Source organism: Pempheris klunzingeri, chromosome 17 (genome assembly GCF_042242105.1).
Source record: "Pempheris klunzingeri isolate RE-2024b chromosome 17, fPemKlu1.hap1, whole genome shotgun sequence".
Taxonomy (NCBI): domain Eukaryota; kingdom Metazoa; phylum Chordata; class Actinopteri; order Acropomatiformes; family Pempheridae; genus Pempheris; species Pempheris klunzingeri.
Window position 1 is genome coordinate 22801986 of NC_092028.1, and position 23001 is coordinate 22824986.

At 43.9% G+C, this 23001-nt stretch overlaps 3 protein-coding genes across 3 annotated transcripts; 1 reads left to right on the forward strand and 2 right to left on the reverse strand.

Annotated features, from left to right (window-relative positions):
- Positions 1-1380: 1380 nt before the first annotated feature.
- On the reverse strand, positions 1381-3522 carry fzd2 (frizzled class receptor 2). Its single transcript, XM_070847505.1, has one exon. It carries the CDS (start codon positions 3499-3501, stop codon positions 1876-1878), a length of 1626 nt encoding a protein of 541 aa, XP_070703606.1. The 5' UTR covers positions 3502-3522; the 3' UTR covers positions 1381-1875.
- An 881-nt stretch (positions 3523-4403) lies between these two features.
- On the forward strand, positions 4404-9694 carry moto (minamoto). The gene is made up of 6 exons (XM_070848235.1): positions 4404-4451; positions 5539-5711; positions 6403-7888; positions 8433-8567; positions 9253-9430; positions 9504-9694. Exons 1-6 carry the CDS (start codon positions 4404-4406, stop codon positions 9692-9694), a joined length of 2211 nt encoding a protein of 736 aa, XP_070704336.1.
- A 1650-nt stretch (positions 9695-11344) lies between these two features.
- Positions 11345-14085, reverse strand: ccdc43 (coiled-coil domain containing 43). Its single transcript, XM_070848190.1, has 5 exons — positions 13904-14085; positions 13345-13432; positions 12613-12748; positions 11766-11821; positions 11345-11583 (listed from the first exon to the last, which is right to left on the reverse strand). The coding sequence occupies exons 1-5, from the start codon at positions 14075-14077 to the stop codon at positions 11396-11398; spliced, it is 642 nt and encodes a 213-aa protein (XP_070704291.1). The 5' UTR covers positions 14078-14085; the 3' UTR covers positions 11345-11395.
- Positions 14086-23001: the final 8916 nt, after the last annotated feature.

Genomic DNA, 23001 nt, shown 5'->3' on the forward strand with positions numbered 1-23001 from the left:
TATTTCATATGGCCGTGGTTCTCTAAGTGGAGTCCAGGGACCCACAGGGGTCCTTGAGAGGGTTTCAGCGGGTCCACAGCTATTCATTTTCACTATAATTGAATCATAAGTGCCTCAGTGGCAGAATGTGGTTCATACACTTTCTGTAATAAAACATGTAAAAGTAACAGTCCTTTCAGACAGGCGACTCCGGCACAAAGTCTAATCAAATGGGAGACTGAGGTCTAATTGGAGTCAGTTTAGGAGTTCTTGGCATTAAAAAGTCAGACGGCCACAGCTTCAGAGACACAGCTTGATACAGAGATCCTGTGCTGCACTGAGGACCCCTCTGAAGGAACAATGTGAATCCACACACTGTGCTGCATGTGCGTGCAGTTCTCAAAAGTCTGCTTCTAGCCCAGAGCCTCTGCTGCTGGGCAAGAGGATCAACTTTCACCAACACACCCATCTACTTCATGACATCACCGCAGAGAGGGCTCAATTTCAGCCATGCATGGCTTGGGGGATTCCAACTTGGCACAGAGCACAGAGGCTCCAGAGAAGTAACACTGCAGCAAAGCTGAACACTCTTGTTTTCCCTTCACCAAACAGGCAGGCAGGAACATTTTCACACCTATGAAACAGCAGAGTTTTCCTGCCAGATAAATCCTGTTGATTTAACCGAGCCCTCTCTAACAACAGGCAAAATACAAGCTTTCTTGTTTTGTTTAGCACTTGAAGGCAACGTTAGTGTACATGTGTGAGGAAGCCCTCCGCCACATTCCCACAGGTTGGCAGCAGCTTCTCAGACACACAGCGAGCAGACGTGAAATATTTCTGAATATATTGACAATTCAGGTGGTAAATGTTCAACATGGGGGTGTATGTTAAACTGGGAGTCTCGGTGTAAAGTCGCGCCTTGTTTCCCACAGGGCTAGTCGTGTGTAAGCAGCAAATTTCCATTAAGAATTCCAATTATCTTTTACGGTTGCCTGCCAGTCTCAGGGGACAAATGTTCAGGTGCGACCCGGCGCTCATCCCCCTGAGAAAACAACATGGCTGCTCTTTTATCAAAGAAAATAACTTGTTATCAACACATTATTTAATCATTAAAGAATACTGAACATAGGGAAGAGCAAAAAAAAAAAAAACAATCAGTACTGCTTCTCTTTGAACTAGTAATTTAAAATCAAGCATTTGATTCATAGTTATTTGAAGATAGCTGCACAGTCTGCTCAGTATCAGAGTCTCAGTATGATTAAAAGGGAGCAGTGGGCTAAAGCTTTTTGGATATCATCCAACACACTGAAATGTAGTTCTTTTAATCCTTTCAAAAACATAATTTATAACCAGAAATGAATAATGAAAAAGGAGCATGTTTAGTTCTACGGTATGTGGCATAGTTACAGTGCAAAAGTAAAGCAGGTACACTGGCAGATACAGAAACGTATTTACTTTCTTTAAATACAAATATATAATTTCACATTTTTACAAAACTATTTACAAGTTCATTAATGAAACGTTTACAGAGAGAACAAACCGCCGTTCTTCCACCGCTCGTCCCTCAGTTCTCGGCTGCGGGATCATCTTCGCTCCCTTTTGAGTTTATGGTGGCTTTAAGGAAAGAGCCAGAGAGGGGGAGGAGAGCATTTCAGCACATGGCGTCCATCGCCATGCTTGTTATTTGTTCAGACAGTCAGGTTCAGTTCTTGTTTATCCAGCCTGCCCTTTTGTCAAACCCTGACCCTCAGTTTGGCATGCATGTGTGGCTATAAAGCTGAGGTGAATACAATGAAAGAACCTATAGCTACTCACTGTGCTACTTACCTATCACATGAGAAACAGGTAATAATACACAAATTAGTCCCAGCAACAGCTAGAAGTCCCCCCTGAACTCTACACGGTGGTCTCTCCGTGTTTGCCATTTGTCAGCCGTGTGTAGAACTTGTGCCAGGATTGTAGAGTCTTTCCAGACCAGATCCAGAACCCAGAGGTGATACCTACTATAAGTGTCATCAGGTACTTGATCATGTAGACCGTGAAGTCTGGGGTCATGCGGGGTCCAGTCTGCAGAGGGCAGGGGATGGCCAGGCCCCTGCAGTTGTGGCTGACCCAGCTGCGCTCCCAGTGGGGGCGGAAGGCCTGCTCATAGAAGAAGCAGGCAATAACAATGGTGGCGGGGACGGTGTAGAGCACGCTGAACACCCCGATCCGCACCATCAGCCGCTCCAGCTTCTCCGTCTTTGTGCCATCGTGCTTCATGATGGTGCGGATTCGGAACAGCGACACAAAGCCGGCCAGCAGGAACGAGGTACCGATGAAGAGGTAGATGAAGAGAGGGGCCAACACGAAGCCTCGCAGGGGGTCCAGGTTGCTGAGACTGACGAAGCAGACGCCGCTGAGCACGTCACCCTCGATCTGCCCGATGGCCAGGATGCTGATGGTCTTGACGGCCGGCACCGCCCAGGCAGCCAGGTGAAAATACTGAGAGTTGGCCTCGATCGCCTCGTGGCCCCACTTCATACCTGCTGCGAGGAACCAGGTGAGAGACAGGATGACCCACCAGATGGAGCTGGCCATGCTGAAGAAATAGAGCATCATGAAGAGGATGGTGCAGCCTTCCTTCTTGGTGCCTTGGACGATGGTTTTATAGCCATCTGGGCTGAAGCCGTCATTGCACACCACTCTGTCCCCCACGAAGTAGCCAGCTATGTAGGCTATGGAGACCATGGTGTAGCAGCCGGACAGGAAGATGATGGGCCGCTCGGGGTACCTGAAGCGCTGCATGTCCACTAAATAGGTGGTTACTGTGAATAATGTAGATGCACAACAAAGCACAGACCAGACCAGAATCCATATGCGGGAGAAATGGATCTCTTTGTCTGAGAAAAACATGTACCCACCGCTCCTGGATGCCTCACAGGGAGCTGCACAATCCTTCTCCTCTAGAAACTTATAATTCAGATAAGGGGGCACTTTGAGAACAGGCGGGCACCGGAAAGGCTTCTCGTGCGTGGGGGCCTGGGTCCCCGGGACAGTCATGATGGGTGGGACGGTGGCGGCGGAGGACTCGTTTTGGCCCACACAGATCTGTCCGTCTCCCAGCACTGGGAAGTTCTCGCAGCGCAGTCGGTCCGGCCACTGGAAGCCAAACTTGTTCATGAGCGCCTCGCAGCCCTGCTTGGCTCTCTCGCAGATGGACCTGCAGGGAGGGATGGCCTTCTCCAGCACCGTGCACACGGGCGCGTACATGGAGCACAGGAAGAACTTCAACTCCGGCGAGCACTGCACCTTTACCAGGGGGTAAAACTGGTGCACCTCCAGCCCTGCGTCCTCCTGGTTGTGGTGGCCCACTAGGTTTGGCATGATGGTCTGGTTGTAGGCTATGTCCGTGCACAGAGGGATTGTAATCGGCTGACAAAATCCGTGCTCCGGGACGACTATTCCGTTGTCCCCTTGATACTGAGCTGATATCAGCAGAGGCAGCAGGAGCACAACAGACCAGCTCTTGCAAAAAATCATCTTCCCTAGTTTAAGACTGCAACTTTATCCAGGCGAACTTGCTCAAAAGTTTGTTCAGTGTTTATCATCGGTTCTGCAAGCAGCTGAGCGACAAAATAAAACTTACCAAAGTGGGAAAGTGGAGCTAAAGACCTGAACGCTGCTCTCTGAGTGCCTGCTCTCCGCTTCGAAAAGTGCAGGGTGACTTTTTTTCTTTTCCACAACTCCGATTTCCTCACCACCGTCAAGCCATAATGATGAATACAACTTCCGGTGAAACCTTGGAAAAATAAAATTCATTTTGACAAACGAATGATTTGTACCAGCGTAGCAAAAAAAAAAAAAAATTCTGCTACTAGTACCATTACTTATAGTAATTATAGTAAAAATAACTATGCATTAAAACACCCAGTCTATAATGTTTTAACATACATCACAGAATAAATTAAATACAGTAGCATAATCATATTCAATCGAAATAGATGGCCTGATATTACTTATATTATCCAGTTTTAATGAAAGGCAACGGTCTTATTGAGTTCATATGCGCCAACACCTTGGCAAACTTGCTTTTATTTTGAAAATCCCGTCGCTTGTGCAGGGCTGCTGGTCTTTTTTTGGTTAAACTTGCCTCCACAGCTGGATGGCGTGGCCCAACCAGACTGTGGAGAGGAGGGAGTAGACCTCCCCACTTTAACGTGCATGTCATGTTCATGCTGCACATGAAAATCTGACAATAATTCAATCTCTGAAAATAAATAAATAAATATATATATATTTACATATGCAGAAGTTTGGTACCAATAATATGATAAAACATACTCAACTTTAATAGCTCTTGGATTAAAACACTAATAATAATAATCGTAATATCTTTAATTAATTTGAGTTTTGTGTACCAGATAGATGAAGTCCAGGTGGCCATGGTGACCACCTGTGCTGTGATGTCACCATCTAAAACATGGAGGCCGGTGACACCAGATGTTGCTATGCGCTCGGAACTCCTGCTCGACGCTAATTGGTCCAAAAAATAGAAGTCCTCCGGCTCAGCCAATGAGCGCTCAGGTCGCGAGGAACCACTGTGGTGGTGGGGGTCAAGTGGGGGGGCACGAGCGCATCACTGAGGATAAATTAGTGACCGTGAAGAAAACTGTTAACTAGCTACTAATGTCCCCTTTACTAGAGTAACGCAGGTAGGTTAGTCGTGTGTTTTACTAAGATAACTAGGTTTGTTTAGGCGAAGTTAGCCAAGTTTGATTGGCAGGGAAGCTGTTTTAATAGGAGCGAAAGTTCATGTCAAGGCCGAACTAGCCAAGGCAGCATCAACAGCTAGCTAGCTAGCTAGCTAGCTAGCTTAATCCTCTAACGGCTACATTTAGCTAGTTAGTTAGAAATAGCAGTTAGCTAATAATCTCCTGTGTGATCCACTCACACACGGATTATTTTAGCACGGATTTAATGAGTGATTTGTGCTTTTCCAGGCCAGTAATGGAGTAAAGAATCAGGTCAAGTTCATGAGAGTTCAGAATGGAATTTGACGGGAATCAGAGCACATTTGCAAATTCTTTTTTTCCAACATACCAGCGTCAGGTAAGCTGTCATCCTTCATGGATCCTTTATATGACATGGCATATATTCAATACAATTAATGGTGGGAAATAATTTAATAAATATACATGTTCATTAAGTTATATTCTGAGAGAGAAGATCATGCTTATTGACATTCGTTCATCTGAGCAGAAATATCCTTAATGCCATCTCTTAAGCTTAAACTATCAATTATCTTCATTATTGATTGACTAACAATTATGGCCTTTGAAATGTAAGAATATAGGAATATAAGTTATGTCTGACCAACACTAAAAAAAATAAATATTCAATTTACAATATCAACCAAAATGGCAGCAAAGCATTATTGCTGAATTATTTAATTATCTACCAGTTTTGACAAAAGTGTTTTTACATTCTGTCCTAAGTCCTAAGTTGCACTGATCTATCGTGTGAGGAATAAAAATACTTTGGTAAAGCTTTTTTCTGCTGAACTTCTTTCTCTTTTAGGCCAGTTTAAATGTAGGTGGTGGAAACAATGGTAGCCTGGCTTTGCCCTTGGTTTCCATCCCCAGTGTCTCACTGCAGGAGGAGGACACAGCATCCTATGTGCCCTGGTCTCACAATGCTTACGATGATCCCTACGGCCTTATCAGTTGTGCCCAGAGCAGCAGTAAAAGCAGGTAATCAGTTTTAACTATGTTTAGAGTAAATGTGTGATTATTCATCTGTGAACGATCCTCGTGTTAGGTATTCATACTGCTATTCTGTCCAATTATAAACGGTTTTTGTGGAAGAAAAACGTTGTTGGCCATACTTTTAAAAAGAAAGCTTGTAGTGAAGGTTAGGACATGTGTTTTCTTTTCCTTGAAGGAAGCCCGCTGACCATACTGATTGTGATGGGGAGACTGATCTACAGGGTCTAGTGTCTAATATTTTGGATGAAGCAGATTCTCAGGACAGCTACTACAGTGAAGGGTATGTCACTTTTTTCATGGAGTGTTTCCCAAACCTGTCCTGGGAGCCTCACTACCCTGCATGTGTTAGGTGTTTCACTGCTTCAACACACCTGATTGAAATTAATGGATCGTTATCAGGCTTTTTTAAAACCTAATTATGAGCTGATCATCAGGTGTGTGAATCAGGGCCCCCAGGACCAGGTTTGGGAAACACTGGTTTAAGGTTTTCACGTTGTAGGGCTGAATATAAACTATTGTTTGCATTGTTTGGTTCACGGTTGTGACATCTGTTGAACAACAAATAAAAATATATTTGTATTTTTTATTTTAATTTTTTAAAATGTATATGTTTTATATGTGCTTTACCAGTTTTATACACAGTAGCATTAAAGGAAGTCCTCAATTCTTCTTTTAGGGGCCTGCCTACATGTAATCCCATCTGGTCTCCAAAGACATTAAGGGAAGAACTGCTACAGTATTTTCAATCAGAAGCTAGAACGCAACATAACCCCACCTTTCCTCCAAACTATGCATCCCGTGAGGCTTTAAGTAAAGCACAGGGACAGACAGTGGACAAAGATGTTGAAGAGTTTTATCAACAGGCCAATGGCACCAATCAACACTGGCTTTTTAATTTGCCTAACGGAGACACAGACAGAGACAGCTACACCCCCCAGCGTCAGAAACTGCCACCAGGTCTACCAGTGCCCAACATAGGAAACACCTACCCGTCACCTGAGAAAGACAGAGGGAACAGTCAGCCTATGAACAATTTCCCTGGCTTCAGTGATGTCTTTGGCCCTCAAAGTGAAATGAACAGCCCCTGCTTTCATCCCTATGAAGATAACTACATCCAGAGCAGTGCGAGGCCCATCAGTAATAATGAGCAGTATGTGCCACAAGACATTAACCAACTGGTCAGCAGTTTTCAGTCGTTCATGTCTGGTGAGCATGATAGCTTATGTCGTGGAGACTTTCCAAACATGCACAGGCAGACAGGGGGCATGCACCATGAAGACAGCATGGCTGAACAATGGAAAATCACCAGTCCTGCAGTGTCAACACAAAATACTTCTGCAGTGCAGAGCCAAAAACAGCTGGTGGGAGAATTTGGGTCTGTGCAGATGGAAAGAAATGGAGGGGTGAGGAAACAAACATTTAAGCGTGATGCCTTTCAAGATCTGCCTGGTTTCAGCCTTCAGAGCACAGAGTGCTTTCAGCAACCTAAGCCATTCTCTGCATCTTTAAACCTCCCAAACCAATACCAAAGCAAGATGAGCATGCACAGAGAGAACGCTTCACTCCCCATCAACATGAGCATGAACCAGTATTCAAAGCATCACACGCAGCAGGGCCAGACACAGAGCAAGGTCAAGCCACAGATGCAGAGGGAAAAGAAGAGTATGCATATATCTGGCTTTCTGGGAGATGGTTTCTCTACGAGACCTCGACCTAACTCTAACATGAGAGGGGGAGATAAGAAACAGGCCTTCTCACAAAACCAGTACTTTGACCACCTGGGGAGCCTGCAGGCTCGGAGATTTGATGGAGAAAACAGCCCAGGGAATACACAGCAGCTCACGCCTCTCCTGTATCCTGTAAATGATCCCAGAGGACACTCCATTAACTCCTATAACTTCAGCTCTAGGTCCACGCTGCCCTTTGGGAGTGGTGCTGCTGACCTGGATGTGGGTGATATGATGTCAGCCAATGAGTCCGCAGCTTTCAGCTCCTATGTCAGTGACATGATGACCCGTAAAGGCGAGAGCACTTATCATGGCATGGCCTCAGCCATGACGGCTTCAATGATGATGAGTCAAGGAGGACCTGTGATCCAGCTTTACTTCTACCTGGACGAGTGTTACGAGCAGTGGAGGTGTTTGGAGAAGGAGAGAAAGAAGGTATGCTTTCCAAATCTGATTTTGTGTCAAGTTAGAGGATGTCCAGGGCTGATTTTTAAGATTATCATCACAATTAGTGAATGTTTTTTTTTTTATTGTTCTCTTTATTACTCTACGTATTGGCTTATAGAGTTTGCTTTATTTGGTTTATGAAAAACCTCACATTAAAATTTTAAATATGGTTCATTGTACAGTTTCACTATGGTTGGAGGAAAAATATTAATATCACTTTGGGACCAGTGTTGGCAAATGCTCAACATTAGCTTGGGATCAGTTTTAGTGGTTTGATTGATTAATTTTTAAAGGTCTTTTTCACACACACACACACACACACACACTGACATTTATACAATATAGATATCATTACTGATGGGCCGTGTCTTTATTGCCTCTCATCTCATCACTGTCATTTTATCACCACATTTATGTTCAGATGAGCATCGTGAATTATAACACATTTTTGATAACTTGTGTATCAGCCTGAATTAGACAAATGTGAAAAAATAGTCAGGTAGATCATGTTCTCACTTATTTTCCATTTTAGATAGAGATCACCCTCACCAAGACATTTCCTGGGAAAAGGAGTGCTGCAGTGACTAACAGTAACCTTCCCAAAACTCCACCGAACCCCACAAGACTCGACCACCTCATTGTCAACCAGATGAGGGAACAAGCGAGGGTGAGGCTCCTGATTTCTTTGCTTCCATTCTGCCATCTACAGGTGAAGTGTGTCACAGCAGCCTTGTTACGATCTGAAGGTGACATTTGAGGCTTTGTTTTGCTCACACATGACTTCTCTCCAGAGAAAACTGCTTCTCTTCTGTGCAGCCTCCCGGAGATTTGTTCCATTTTTCTTAGTTTGAATAAAAACCATTTGTAAATACAAAGACCTCAGTGAGGCAAACAGTTAATCTTTGAAATGTCTTGTTGATAAATGAACTATTTCTGTGCAGTTATGTTTGTGTGATGGCCCATCAGCGCTGCGTCCTCACAGTAAGAATCTCTGGGATTAAAATATTGGCCTTTTGTTGTTTTATGTGGAGTTGATCACTGCACATTGCTGCAGACCACAAATAGCACTAATTGTTATGCAAGCTATCTTTAGTCTTTGTCTTGGATTAAAGATATAGTTCAGTTAATAGTTAAGCTCCTTTTTATAGATTTGATATTGTAGTCAACGTGTTACACGGTAAATTACCCTTGTTCTGGAATATTACGTTTATTTTTTTAATAATTTACAATTAAAAAAAGCACGTGTAGATGCTCCACAAAGCAAATATAAGTACTGTTTTGTTGTAGTAACGTAGAATATCAGTGTAGACTGGCAGGTGACTATAAGGGTTGATTATGTTGGTGTGTTGCAGGTGGCCAGCCTTCTGGACAGAATGGAGTATCTGCACAGCATTCCCTTCCATGTCAGCATCCACACGGCGCTGAACAGGCATCACTTGGCCCTTTGCGTCATACAGGCGAGGCGCAAGGAGGAGATTGCCAACATGTCCAAACACCAGCGGCAGAGAGCTCATTTCACAGAGGACAAAGGTAACTCATATGGCAGTGGCAGGCGGGTTCCACTCTGAAATGCTACCGGCTCTAACTTGCGTCTGTTTCACAGACACCCTGCTGTTGGTGATTGCACTGAAGGACCTTGCCGCCTCCACGAGGAAGCTCCGCACGGCCCTGTGGTATGCCCTCCAGATGACTCTGCTGAAGCCCGTCAAGAGGCAGGACCAGCATGTGACCAGGGAGGCCACACACACAGAGAGGTGCTGCTCTCCGTTTGAGGGCTACTCTTTTAAGTTATGATTTAACAGGCAACAAGCATGAGTTAAAGGTCTTGATTAAATTAAAACCACTCCAGGTGCCCTGATTATAAATTCCCTTTAGACAACAGGGTGATGAAAACAAACGTTCTACGATTACTTACCTGCAACACAGTGATCACTGCAGAATATGAGATGATCAGTTTGGAGCTTGATGGCTGCAGTTTTTGGCACCAGAGGCTTCAGGTGGCTAACTTTAGTTGTGTGGGAAACGCCACATTGAACCTGCCACATCTTAACTTAATTTCATTTAATTAGTGTCCGTTCCAAATTTATGTGAATCTTGCTCCATCACTGTTGTATTTAAAGGCATTATTTATGAGGAAGACTTCGTTGTTTTACCTATTTATTGGAATATAACCTCTGTTCTGGGTATTCCTAAGCAATAATTGAATCATATGGGCAGTAGTTTAACATGGACATGTTAAATGTTCCAGTTAATTTTTGCAGCTTCAATTTTTCCTATGTAACATTAACATGCTGTAATCAGAAAAAAAGTTTTATTTATCCGAATATGGTGAAGTTTGAACCGTGCCAAAGATACCCAAACTTCTGAAAAAAGTTAAGTTTTAAATTTAAATGTATTAATCACATTTTCCATCAGAAACATTATCATTCCTATCAGTGACAGACGTGACATAGCCAAGGTAAAAATAATAAGCTGGATACAGTTTAGTCTTTTAAGACTTCTTATCAATACTTTGATATGAACATCCTTTATTATAAAATGTTTTTGAAATGTTCCAGTTAGTTTTGTAACTGTAATCACAAAACCTTTTGTTTTATCTGCAATTTGGTCAATAGTTTGTAAGAAAACATACTGAAACGTTTTAAACTTAAATGTATTAATCACACTTCCTATGATTATTTCCAGACACTGTTATCAAATCTAATTCTTATCGGTGAGACAGTTTGTCAGCTAGCATCAGTCCCCTGACTGAATATGGGCAGAGTCGTTCCATTCGCTGTCATTTTAACGTTCATGGTTTTTTCTTGTTACTTGTTCTGTAAACAGAAAACTTTCAAATAAAGCAATCCAAGGTGCTGAAAATGTTTTTTTTTTTTTTTTTTATTAATTTAAAAAGACAGTGAACCTTGTAATAAACATTCAAATTATGGTACATGATTTGAGTTAAAATTTAGCAACCGCTCCTTTGTTGTTATGCTCAGACAGTAAAACTAAAATCATTGAACTTAAGGCAAAACAGTTTGACATGAGGAAAACAGCACTGAGGTCCTTAATGCTTTACCATAATCAATCCATTTGTGTTTCAAGGTTCAAGGCGTGTACTGTAATCATTTCAGGGGTAAATGTCAAAGCTCAGCCAAAGCGTGTTTCAACATCATCATCATACGCAGATACTTGAATAATTAATAATGTTCTGATCAATCACATAAGACTGGCTATCACAGTCATCATCATGGAAAGATCTGCAGCTTTACTCTTAAACTTCTGCCTGTAGTTTCTTGTATTGGAGCTTGTTAGAAAGAATCACAGATGTGCTTTGTTCTTCACGCACGGAGAGCTGCACAGAGTGATTAACGAGGAGGGTGTGATGACGACATGTTCACGTGCTGAAGGTGCCCGTCAGGTTTAGCTAAAAAAGACGCAGTGACTGAGGTTTTTTCTATCTTTGTCTTGTAACAAAACCTTTTCACGCACAAAGTGTCCTTTCTCTTGGTTTTATCTTTTGCGTTCGCCTTTCTGTGTACGCTTCTTCTCCTTCTCTTTGCGGTCTTGTTTAGCTAGTTTGTCCTTCTCCCGCTGCATCTTGTCCACTTCCTTCTTCTTCTGAGCGTCCTCACGGGCCTGGTCCCGCTTCTGCTTTTGTCTGTTCAGCACCTCTTCCACGTTGGTGTTCTTAAACAGGGCTGACACTTTCAGTAAAGGAGAGCAGGATGACAGCAAAAGTACTCTAAGGCTAATAAGGAACAGTGGGTCAGGGGTGTAGTCGGGGTTATGCACTTATTATATTTTCCACTCACAGTGCAATAAGTAACACTGACTGTTATTTTCAGTCGCCTCTGATGATGAACAACTTTAGAAAGGATACATTTATCACTTGCAGTAAAGTTATTTCCACATGGTAGGTCTTCTTCTTCAGCTTCAGTGCTTTTGTCAAGGAAGAAACGGACATCTTAAACAATAACTGCAGTATTTCTAAACCTTTTTTTGATCACCTCAACCGACAGCCGCTAAACAGGCTGCAATGGCTGCAACATGATCCTTTGGGACAACTGCTCCTGATCACAGTAGGTAGTAGTGCTTTTTAGCCACTGACAGGCTCGGAGTGTTATTCTGAGTGAATAATGTTGCTCTTTTCAAAGCCACCAGACTCCATTGACAAAAACAGTAATTTTACACAGTGGTTCCACTGCTGTCTCAGTCAGGTTGTTTGTGTGCATCATTGTTTGACTTTGGTGTTTTAAAGGATAAGTTTGGCTCCAACACAATATTCATGTATCAGACAACAACACAAATAAGCTGATCAATAAGCTGCAAACTGATCAAGGCAGCACTGGACCAGCCACTCATGTTCTGCCAGGTAAAATAACAGTTTTTGTCAATGGGGTCTGGTGGCTTCAATACAACAGCTTTCACTTTTAGTGGACATGCTGCCGGCTTTGTGATCTTCTGGAGTAAAACTAAAGGTTTTTGTAACTAGCAGTCATTTTGAGCCAGAAGGATGTAAAAATACCAGAGGTACCCTTTTAAGGATCGTGACTGAAGGAGCTTTAAGGAAACGATCACAGAGACAATATGAAACATTGGTGTTCTTCTTCTCATGAAAACACTCATCAGCATCTCTCTGCATGGCCAAAGAAGCAGTGGGGAGTGAAGTGAAACAGGTGATTCTTTCTAACATCACTGTCATTAGAATTTGCCAAAATAAAGGATATTCCTCATCGTCGGTTACATTAGCGTATTGAGCGAGGAGGGCTTCTTTCCTTTTCTTCGACTCCTCGGACACCTCCTTCTGTTTCACCACAATCTGGGCTTGTTTTTCTATCATACTGGCGATGGCCTGGACCTCCGCTACAGAATACAACAGACAGAACACAGACAAACAGTAAATAAAAATAGCATTTCGTAGCATGTCTTGGGACCAGAGTACCTGATGTATACACATCCTTATGGTTATGTACACAGTAAAACACCACTTCGCAGTAATAACATTGACAAAAAAAACAAACTCGGTGGAAATTACTTTATGACATAAACTCTCCCTGGGAGCACAAAAACTTTCTGCAGTCTTGGGAACTGTTTTTGTTTAGTTTTTTCAGGAAATGCTAATCTCTCCCCGAGACAAAAGTGTCCTGCACTCTGCTCCAAACTCAGAGCAAACGATTTAAAACTCAAAGAGCTAATCCCTCTGTATGTTTAACTGGCTTTGAAGACAGCCTCTGTAGCAAGATGTTGCTGTTTAGTCAAGATTTAAAATGAGCCTGCTGGCTTGATTTTGAAATGCTTATATTGATTCTTTTGACTATGGAGTGTTTTGCTGCAAAATGTATTTATGTTTGCATTAGAAGTTTATAGTGCTGTGTGAGGATGTTCCCCAAGAGGGTCTGAACTTTTATTACTACTGAAACTAAATCTTGGGAATAAAAAAAATAAAATCACATAAATACCATCATCAGCATTTTTCTTGGCTTCTGTGTGGCTGCTCGTCCACTGCTTGATGATCTGTCTGCAGACATCCTCCACTGTGTCCTCCTCCTGCACACAATAGGACAAGTAACAGTCTCCAACCAGGTTAATCTGTACTTAATGCTTAAACACAGTCTTAGTATTAGCTCAGCTGCTTTACAGATACAGGCACACAACTATTAAGATAAAAACACACTAACAACTGCCGCCACTTTCACTAGAACTACAGCCGAACCCGTCAGCACACCTTAAGAGGCTGTTTTAAGTCGTGACATGTTGCTTGTTGCCTGTCAGTTCTGACCAACAGCACAAACAACTCAAACTTCCAGGTTTTTGTGGCGGAGAACGGCTCACGCGCCTGCCTGTGGCGCCTGGACCTTAGCTTTAGGAACACTTCTGAGTCTAACTCGGATGTCTCTCTCTCTATAAATGTCAGCTGACATCAGCACTGTCAGCCCGGCACACAAGTGAGACAGACAGCAACACATGAAGACGCACAGCCTCGGTGGCTGAGCGGGACACGCCGCTGTGGATATTCACCAGAAATGCGGATAAAATCCCTTGAAGCGCGTCTTCTTTTTCCTCGTCGCTCTCCTCCTCCTGCAGGACCCCTAAAATGTACGCCCCGTACACCTCCCGGTCCACCTCCAGCGAATCCAAACGATCATTTAGCCAGCTTTCAAACTCCCCGGCGTCTGCTACGGGCGCAGCCATCTTGGCCCTTTGGGGTCCTTCGGCAGCGCACGGCTGTCCTTTTCATTGCCTGTGAAAAAAAGGTGGCTATAAATACTGCACGTGTTTGTTAGCTCAGGTGTTTGAAACAAACGACCGGCTCACCGTCGAGGCTCAGGTAACACAAACATCAAAAATCTTACACAAGTTTAACATGTGACTGCAGCTGAACCGTGGAGTTTATTCACAAAGTTTGTAGATGTCAAGTTCCAACAAAAAAAAGTCGAGCAGAAGTTACAAACTAAAAAGTCCCGTTCGTCCCTCACAGGTGCTCCTCAGTCATGTTTTGCTAACCAAACATTGTTGTTGGCGTTTCTGAAACCTTCATGTCGACAGTCAGTTAATGCATTTCTGCAACACGCTGAAGTTTCCCTGAAAAAGGTGAAACAGGTAAAACATGAAGACATTAAGGCTTCAAATAAGTGTATTTATATTAAAATAATCAGTCATTTGAGTTAAAAGATGTAATCCTGTTATCTGAGAAGTTTAAAGCCTATACTCTCCCTCAAATGACATTTACAATGAAAACTGTTTGATTTTTGCAGAAACAAAAATGGATTGATAAACATTTGGAAATTCTGTGCTTGTGAAAAACAAAATTTGAAAAAAATGTTAACCATCCAAATGCCCCATGTTATCTACCTCCATGTTGAATATTTGCCCTTGAAGCAGACAAACCTCCCCCCCCATGTCTGTCCTGTGTTTTCCCGCCGTCCTCTGTGACCAAATCTCCACGTACACTCCCATCCTCCGGTCGCCCCTCTCTGGTGTCTGACGAACACGGGTCTTGTCAACTGTCCATTTGAATGAAAAAGGCTGTGATAACTTTGTCATGCTGTTAGCCTGGCTTGCAGAATTAATTTCAGCAGCCAAAATTTCAATCAGTGCTAAATGCTCAGCGTTGGCAGTCGCATAAGTACCGTGGGACACTGCCACGAATCCCAAAGTTCTTGATTGAAAATGAATGTTCGATTGTCCCACAGTTTACAGACGTACTTGTGCACTCAGTCGTAGGCTTTGAGCACCAGGCGTGCCAGTGCTGGGCTAATTGAAATGCTGATTTCAAAATAAGGCATTCTTTTTAAATTCAGTGGGTAGCTGGCAGTCAGGCAGCCTTTGGCAGAACATAATCATTAACACAACACACCAAAAGAGTGTAAAATTGTTCGTTTCCACCATCTAAATTAGAGGAACTCTTCCCTGATAATTAATTCGGATGATTGTAAGTCTTCGAGAAGGTTGTAGCAGTCATCGCTGGCACTGAGGCAGCGTGAGGCGTGCTGAGAGTATCATGAGCCGCTTGAGGTGACGTTTATTTTTAGCAAAGATTCACCAACTTTTGCGTCACTGTGGTTCTTCGCCCGTCCAAATGAAGGCAGAGAGGAAGTGCAGATGTGTTGCTGTAGCCTGTTCGTGTGTGACATTCGGCTTCTGGCCTCTGGGTGGAAGTAGAGGACACTGGTTTGTTTACTGCTCTCTCATGGCGGAGACAGAGGACACAGCTGAATCTTGGATTTAGTGTCATGGCCGGAGTTTGGAGCTTATTAAGTATGTGATTCATAGCGAATTGCTCCATGCATGTGCATCAGACTCAGTTTGTTAAAGTATAGTTGTAAGCAGAGCTGTGGAGCAAGAAAATGCCCTGCCAGCTGTTTGTTCGTCCTCTTTCATTTGACACTGGGACAGCAGACAACACCTCCCAGCTGTTTGAATATATTAAACAATGTTTCCATGTGAATGGCTTGATCCTGCTTCCAGAAAGCACTTTGAGCAAAGGGGGTTATTAGTTACCCTCCCACACCACATATACCCCCAACATACAGCCGTGCTAACACGTGCACACGCTCCCCTTCCCACTGCTCCTACATAATGGCTTCACACGTCGCTGGCCTTGCAGTAATGAAGTGTGAAGCTTCTGCGAGGCCACAGGGAAGCTACCGTGTGGAACTGTACTCTCTATTTTAGTGCACCACCTTCAGTTCCTTACAGCCCAGATACATTTACGCACATGTTTAGCTCACTTTGTACTTTCTGTGGGCATAATTCAGAGTAACTTTCATCAAACCCCCTTAAACAATAGTGAAACCAGACTGATAAGTTGGTGCACCGTGCTCACTGCTTCCTACTTTTGTCCTTTTGCACGTTGGAGTGATTCTATGAAATTCATGAGCTGGAAAATATAAGCAGTACTTTTTCCCTTGGACTTGAACGCCTCACAATGTACAGCTACAATTATACGCTCACGATACTGGGTTGACGATATGCACTGCGATTTTATAGATATTGTGATGCTACAAATATTCCAATTATATATATTTAATTTGTTAATTTGACTACGGGAGAAGGTGAATCATTCACGTGTACAGACTGTAGATTATCGGCCGTATTTCCATAAACGATGCACGTCACACTTCAGTCATTCATTGATTTCATCATCACTGTTCTGCACAGAGGAGCTAAATACAGTAAACTGGAACTGCTGATGTTCCATGTAGCTCATCAGGCGAGTGCCACTGTGAGCTGGGTCAGTTTTCCATGCAAGTCCTCAGGTCGTATCCAGGCAGGTCTCTAACCTGTCTGTCTGTCTGTCTGTCTGTCTGTCTGTCTTTGGCTCGTTTATCATGAAGTGAGTCATGCTACTCGTGCACCACAACAATAGAAGCGTTAACTTCTTTCCAGCTCTTCATAGACTAAAATATTGATTCAGGTATTTAAAAAATTATAAAGGGATGAGGGGGGGGGGGAAATATCATGATACTTAAGTGAATAAATTTTTTGTCTTGCCATCCCTAGTGTGCAGCATTTCTGATAACAGCACAGGAAACCCAAAATGGGGTTGTGGCAGCTAATAAACCCTCTGAAATGTTCTTTTTTTCTGCTTCCAAATTTAAAATTGGATGCAGGTTGTAAGTTGCAGCTTCACTGATTCATTGAGTGCGTGTTGGCTGTCACTTGTCTTGTTTTATTGAGGGCAGCACAGGACGGTAAAGTACATTAATTTCATGTACACTAACTGCCAAAACAGTGGCGTGTTAACGGAGTGGTGTGCGAGTTAGAGGGACACTGCCGTTACAACGGGCCGGCGCAGTCGTATATTTCAGAGCTGAGGGGTCCAGGGTCGACGCATAATGCCGTTGCCTCTCTTAGTGCTTGCATAGCTTTAGGACGCCTGTCCTATTTATATTGAGGGGCTGTGGATTGATGCGAAATGACGAGGGCCGCGAGGCTGCTGAGTGGGTGGGCATCCACATGCTCCGTTCCACAGGCAACCCTCTCCTTCTGCACACACACACACACACACACAGATACACACACTGATACACACTTGTCTTCATATCCCAGTGCCACCAGCCTTAGAAAAGCCCTACAGTGTCAATGTGCAATGTCCTCTCTCTGTCAACATATCCTCTACCCCAACGTTAATGTGACAGAATATAACCAGAGCCCAGAACAAGCAGCCAGAGCAGAGCGCTGAAAAACAGCATGTGCGACAGACACGCCTCTTCATCTTCTCCAGCAGCTCGCTCTTCCTCATCACATGGTGCCTCCACTTGTAGTAACGGTCAAAGTTTACGATGCTCGTAGTTCCAGAGAAGAAGCATGCTGTAGTTTTTAAAGCCCCTTGAGGTGAATAAGTGGACTCGACTCAGCTGCAGTTGATGTTTTTTATTTATTGTGGTGCAGAAACAGGATTCACACACATTTAGTTAATTCTGCTACATTGTAGGTGATAATTAGAAGTGAAATGATGTCAGAGAAAGGTGTTATTTCCTTTAATATAACTGATAGTACTATTATAAGTCTTAATTTTCACGATTTCAGAGTGTACAGTGACATGACAGGTGGGGGGGGGGGACAAGTCACTGCTGCAGTTTAAAGTGTTTATCAGTGACAATGACAATAACAGCACCACATAATGACTCTGATAATATAATAATATTCATGTTCTGTTGCATTTTGAATTGTTAACTGTTAAAGTGGTGTTCTTCTATTCTTATTCCCTTCTCACAACACACACACACACACACACTTTACAGACACATGAACCATCTTTGTGTGGTTAGTAGAGAAGTAATGCAGGTGTCTCTGTCCCAGTAGACTGTACTGTCAGTGATGATGTTTGTGCTGTCAGATTCCTCTTATTAAACATCGCTGATTACTTATTGACAACATTAAGGGTATTAAATCTTGGTGGCCATGATTTCCTCTCCACATTTACTGTGTTTGTACTGATTTCATGTTAAGAAGGCTCTTAGCCTAAAGCCTTTTCATATATTATAACTAAGCCCTTACAGCTTAAAGGACTAGTCTGTAGAGTTTAGAGGCATCTCACAGTGAGGCTGCAGTCATAACCAACCCAACACCCCTTGTTGCAGCCCTCCCTTTGGAGAAACTGTTGTGGCCCAGGAGGATTCAAGCTCCCTGTACTGTTTCTTACACTAAATGATGGTAATGATGCTCCGTTTGTCACAACACACAATTGTATTCTTCTTCTTTCCTCTTTGTCTTTGCTGCAAAAATGCAAAATGGAACTATATGGACACTTTGGAAATATACTTCTTAGCTTTCATGAGAGAAATGATGAGATCAACACCACGTTCTTGTGTGTGCATTAAGTAGAAGGTTACAGCCAACTGCTAGTCAGCTGTATAATAATAATAATAATAATAATAATAATCTGTAATAATCTGGGTAGCTAATCTGCCTTCGTGTTCATCTTTTGGACTTTTTCTAATCTTTGTTTACTTCTTTCAGTTTGAATGAGTTTCTCATCAGCAACTTCAAGTGGAGCTTGTGAGTGCTCCTGTACACGATATGCTTGGCGCTCAAGTGGTCACGTTGCGAGAACACAGTTGCTAGGCAACGCTGCCTAGCAACATGGACGCCAAAAGACCCCTCACTGTCTAGGGGCCTCCGAGGCAAGCAATTTAGCTAGCTAGTGAGTGGGTAATGAACGTTAATGCAAGAAATGTGAGGCCGCTGGGAATTTAAACATTCTGCTCGGAGATGAAATTACTAGGAAAGTCTCAAATTAAAAACTGCAATATATTACCTTACCTTCCACCAACAATTACCTTCCACGGCCTCCGCTATTTCTGAACACGCCAACGTGCCACAACTCGGAGTTTTTATATTTATATGTATATATATAAAAAATCTGAAATGTGGTGGAGAACAAGTGTAAAGTAGCTCAAATGTGTACTTAAATACAGTACTTGACTTAATGTACTGACTTACTTTGCACTGCTTTTGGCTCTGCGACGGCGTCCCAAGCCAGGTGACGATGTGAGTCAGTGGTGTCGAAGTTAAAGCCAAACTATCGTTTCTTCTTGACGTCACCAGATTTGCGGTTCAAGTCCGTCTCGAGTGGACACCTCTGACGGATAAAGAGGAGCTTGGTTATTAAATGAAACCTGTTTTTTGACTGGTTTAATGATCTGGTGGCGACACCCCGGCCGTACGAGCCGGTTCATCGGTTTGTTGGAGCCCAGCGACTGCGTCTCTCTGTGGAGGAGAGAATTTAACTTGAGCTGATAGCTGAGGGAATAATCTGGTTATGTGTAATGAGGGCTCTTATTAGTTGTTATGCGTCTAACACGCTGAATGTGCTGTGGTGGACTTCCCACATCTCCATCTCAGGAGGCATGGCGCTTTCACTCCGCTCATCTAGCTTTTTAGTCTGAATTGTAGGCAATTAAAATCCCACCATGCTAGTGTGGGGAAGAAGGTAATGAATATGGAACACTAACTCAGAGAAGTCCGCAGAGACCGCTCGTCGAGTTCTGAGGGCTCCTTTCTCCAAATCATTGGGAAGCACAAAGACCATTTGACAGCGTTTTTTTTTCCTCCCGTCCCTCGCTTGGTGTGCGTGTGACTCCCCAAATGTTGGCCCAGAGGTTTTAAAAATGCAAAGCCCTTTCTTTCCAGGTTGTTGAACTTCCGTGACCTCTGGCAGTGAGGAAAAACTTTTTGTCGTGCGTTTGGCGCCCTGCCTGGCTGACCGTGCCAGCTCTCGCCGCTTTTGAGCACAACAGAGGAGTGATGGGAAGGGGGGGGGGGGGGGGCTGAGTGGATGTGTCTAGACAGCCAAGTGGAGGAGGGCAAATATTTAGCCATGCCACTTGGGGAGGGGATTCAAGCCTCCTCCCCCCACGAAGGCATGCCTCTTAGGCACAGAATCAGGCCATGTCTCTATCCCTGCTGCTTCACACTCTGTATTCAGGGTCACGGATCTCATTTCTTGGATAATATTTCAAGCTGGCCACAGATGGGGAATTAAATTGAAGACCTGGCTTGGTATGGGGCATAAAAGATGGATTTTGGCGGCTTCTCAGAGTGATGATATGAAAGAGAAACGGTTACAGTAGATTTAACTGTACTTATGCTACTTTTTTAAGGGTCTTTGTAAATGGATGCATGAAACGCTGACGGAGTGGTTTGCTCTGTGAAAGCAGAACGACCCCCACAGTCGTCACTTATTATCCACTGTGACACATCAGTCATCTTGTTGTGGAATGAATTGTTGTTTTGCTGTTGGTAGCTGAATGCAGTCAGCCTGATATCTGACAGTATTGGAGCTTTTTACATGCGAGCTTCAATATTTTCCAATATTTCTCCAAATGCAATCCGAGCAGATTCCCATGGATTTTCTCCCCGCCTTTGCCACATTTGAATAAATCTGTAATCAGATGAATTGCTGTCAGATGACTGCCTAACAAGGCTACTCAAATCAGGGTAAATATTGACTCAAGCGAATCGGCACATGACAGTTCATGGTGACACCGCCGTGCCACGCTGACAATACACATCCTCCCATCACTGGTGGCAGGATGGTGATGCAGAGGGGAAAGTAAAAGTTGGAGAGAGAGAGAGTGGGAGAGCAGTCCGGCCAGACTTCTGCTGGCTTCTTCACGCCGACTGTTGGTCGGTGCTTGTGTCGTGTCTGCTGACGGGCTAAGGCAGCCCTGCTCGACCGGTAGCCGTCACTCACCCACACATCAGACGGCGCGGCGCAGTCTCACGCCACCTGTGTCTTTATGAGGATCTGTCTGTCTGGCCTGCTGTCCTTCCTCTGGTCCCTCCACCAGTAACAGGAGTCTTTTTTTTTTGTTCTGCTGGGAGAGAGAGAGCTTAACACTCTCATGCATGTTGGAGAGGAAATCCATCAAAAGATTTTTTTCTGTAACCATTAGAAGCCATCAAACAGAGCTGAATCCAGTATTTGATTAATAGTCATTCTGACAGTAGATCAGTCATTTAAGGAGAACTGGTATTCTAAAAACCATAAAAACCTGGGCCTTATATAAACCTATATTTATATACATGTTTTGGGTTTGACATGACTGACGGGTCCAGTAGATCACCTCATGGCCTGCAGTGTAGTGTAGGATCACAGTAGGTCCACTTTGAGAGCTTGTTTGATCCACTGACAGGCTCAGAGTGTTATTCTAAGTGTGTGACAGCATCATGGAAAGGATCCCTACAGAGAGAGACCTGGAAGATCCTTTTGGTTTAACCACAAACAGCACACACACCAGACTACATTGACAAAAATAGTAATTTTAATCTACTGCCGTCTCAATCAGGTTGTTCTGTCTGTTATAATTTGACTTTGGTGTTTTTAAAGGATTAAGGCTGATCCTCTGTAGGGATCCTTTCCTTTCCAGAGGAGGAAGTATGAGGGTCTATATACTCCAGGGACATATTTCTATACGCTGTTATTAAAAACACTGACTGCGTTCTGATTGTCTGTGACTTTTTGAAAGAATCAGAACTTGTTCTTCCCCACCACCGATGTCATCCCATGAAATTGGTGTAATGGACTGTAATGATCACAACAGAAGTCCTGGTGGGGCCGGATGATGACATTTGCTTCCCCCCCCACGCTCTTCTAGAGCACAGCGCTGCACATGTGGTGATTTTTCAGGACGTCACAGGGGCCTAATCTCATCAACGCCGCGTACATGTTCGGGATCCGATCCCACCCTTCTGAGTTAATCAAAACATTTGTGTCACTTTAATGTAAAGCCTCGTAGGGCTCGTCCATCTGTCTGCAGTTGTGCTGTTACAGTGTGTGTCATCACAGTCTACAGCAGCAAATTACAGCTTATTAGTACCAATACCAGGAGTGACAACATTTATCAGGGAAAACATCTCCTGCCCTCCCTAATTGTCCCCCTCAGGGTCCACTGTTATGTGGACCGGTATCGACGGCCAGGCAGTCATTAGGACATCACACTTGAGCTGATGAGCAGAGAATTCAGGGGACATGTCCAGTCTGATTGGTTAATTTGATGTGAGTAGGATGACACGGCGTCTGGAGCCGGCGAGGTATTTATAGTGTGGGTGAGGATATCCAGACACCCACCGTAGGTCTGTGTGCTTCTGTTGGTGAACTCCTGATAGAGCACCGCCCAGGGGGCTGGTGGCGCGAGCGAGGCGGGCGGGATATGAATAGCTGGCAGAGAACAGGGTGCCGGAGGTGGAAAGGGCACTGAAGTCTATGTGTCAGAGAACAAGAGCGAGGAGCTGATATTCACTGGTATCTGTCCGTCTCTGCTGGCCTGTGAGAGTGAGCGACAAAGGGCGCAGGTCAGCCCGGCCCGCCTCAGCTTGTTTTGTCTCTCCTCAACAATGGGCTCTTGTCTGATCCAGATACGCTGCCTGTCCGTCACTTTTACTCACTGATATTTTGTGACTTTTGTCTGTGCGTCCGGCGCCGCGTGAGGCCGCCTCGTCCCAACTTCCCATGAATGTCTGCGCCTGTGTTGCTGTCGTCAGATTGTCATCTTTAGTCCTCGCTCCTGCCCGACGTCCACTGCGACCTCCCTCCTGCCACCCTCCACTTCACGCTGCTATCGTCCTCAGGGAGCGACAGATAGAAATCTAGAGTCTGAGCCGGCAGC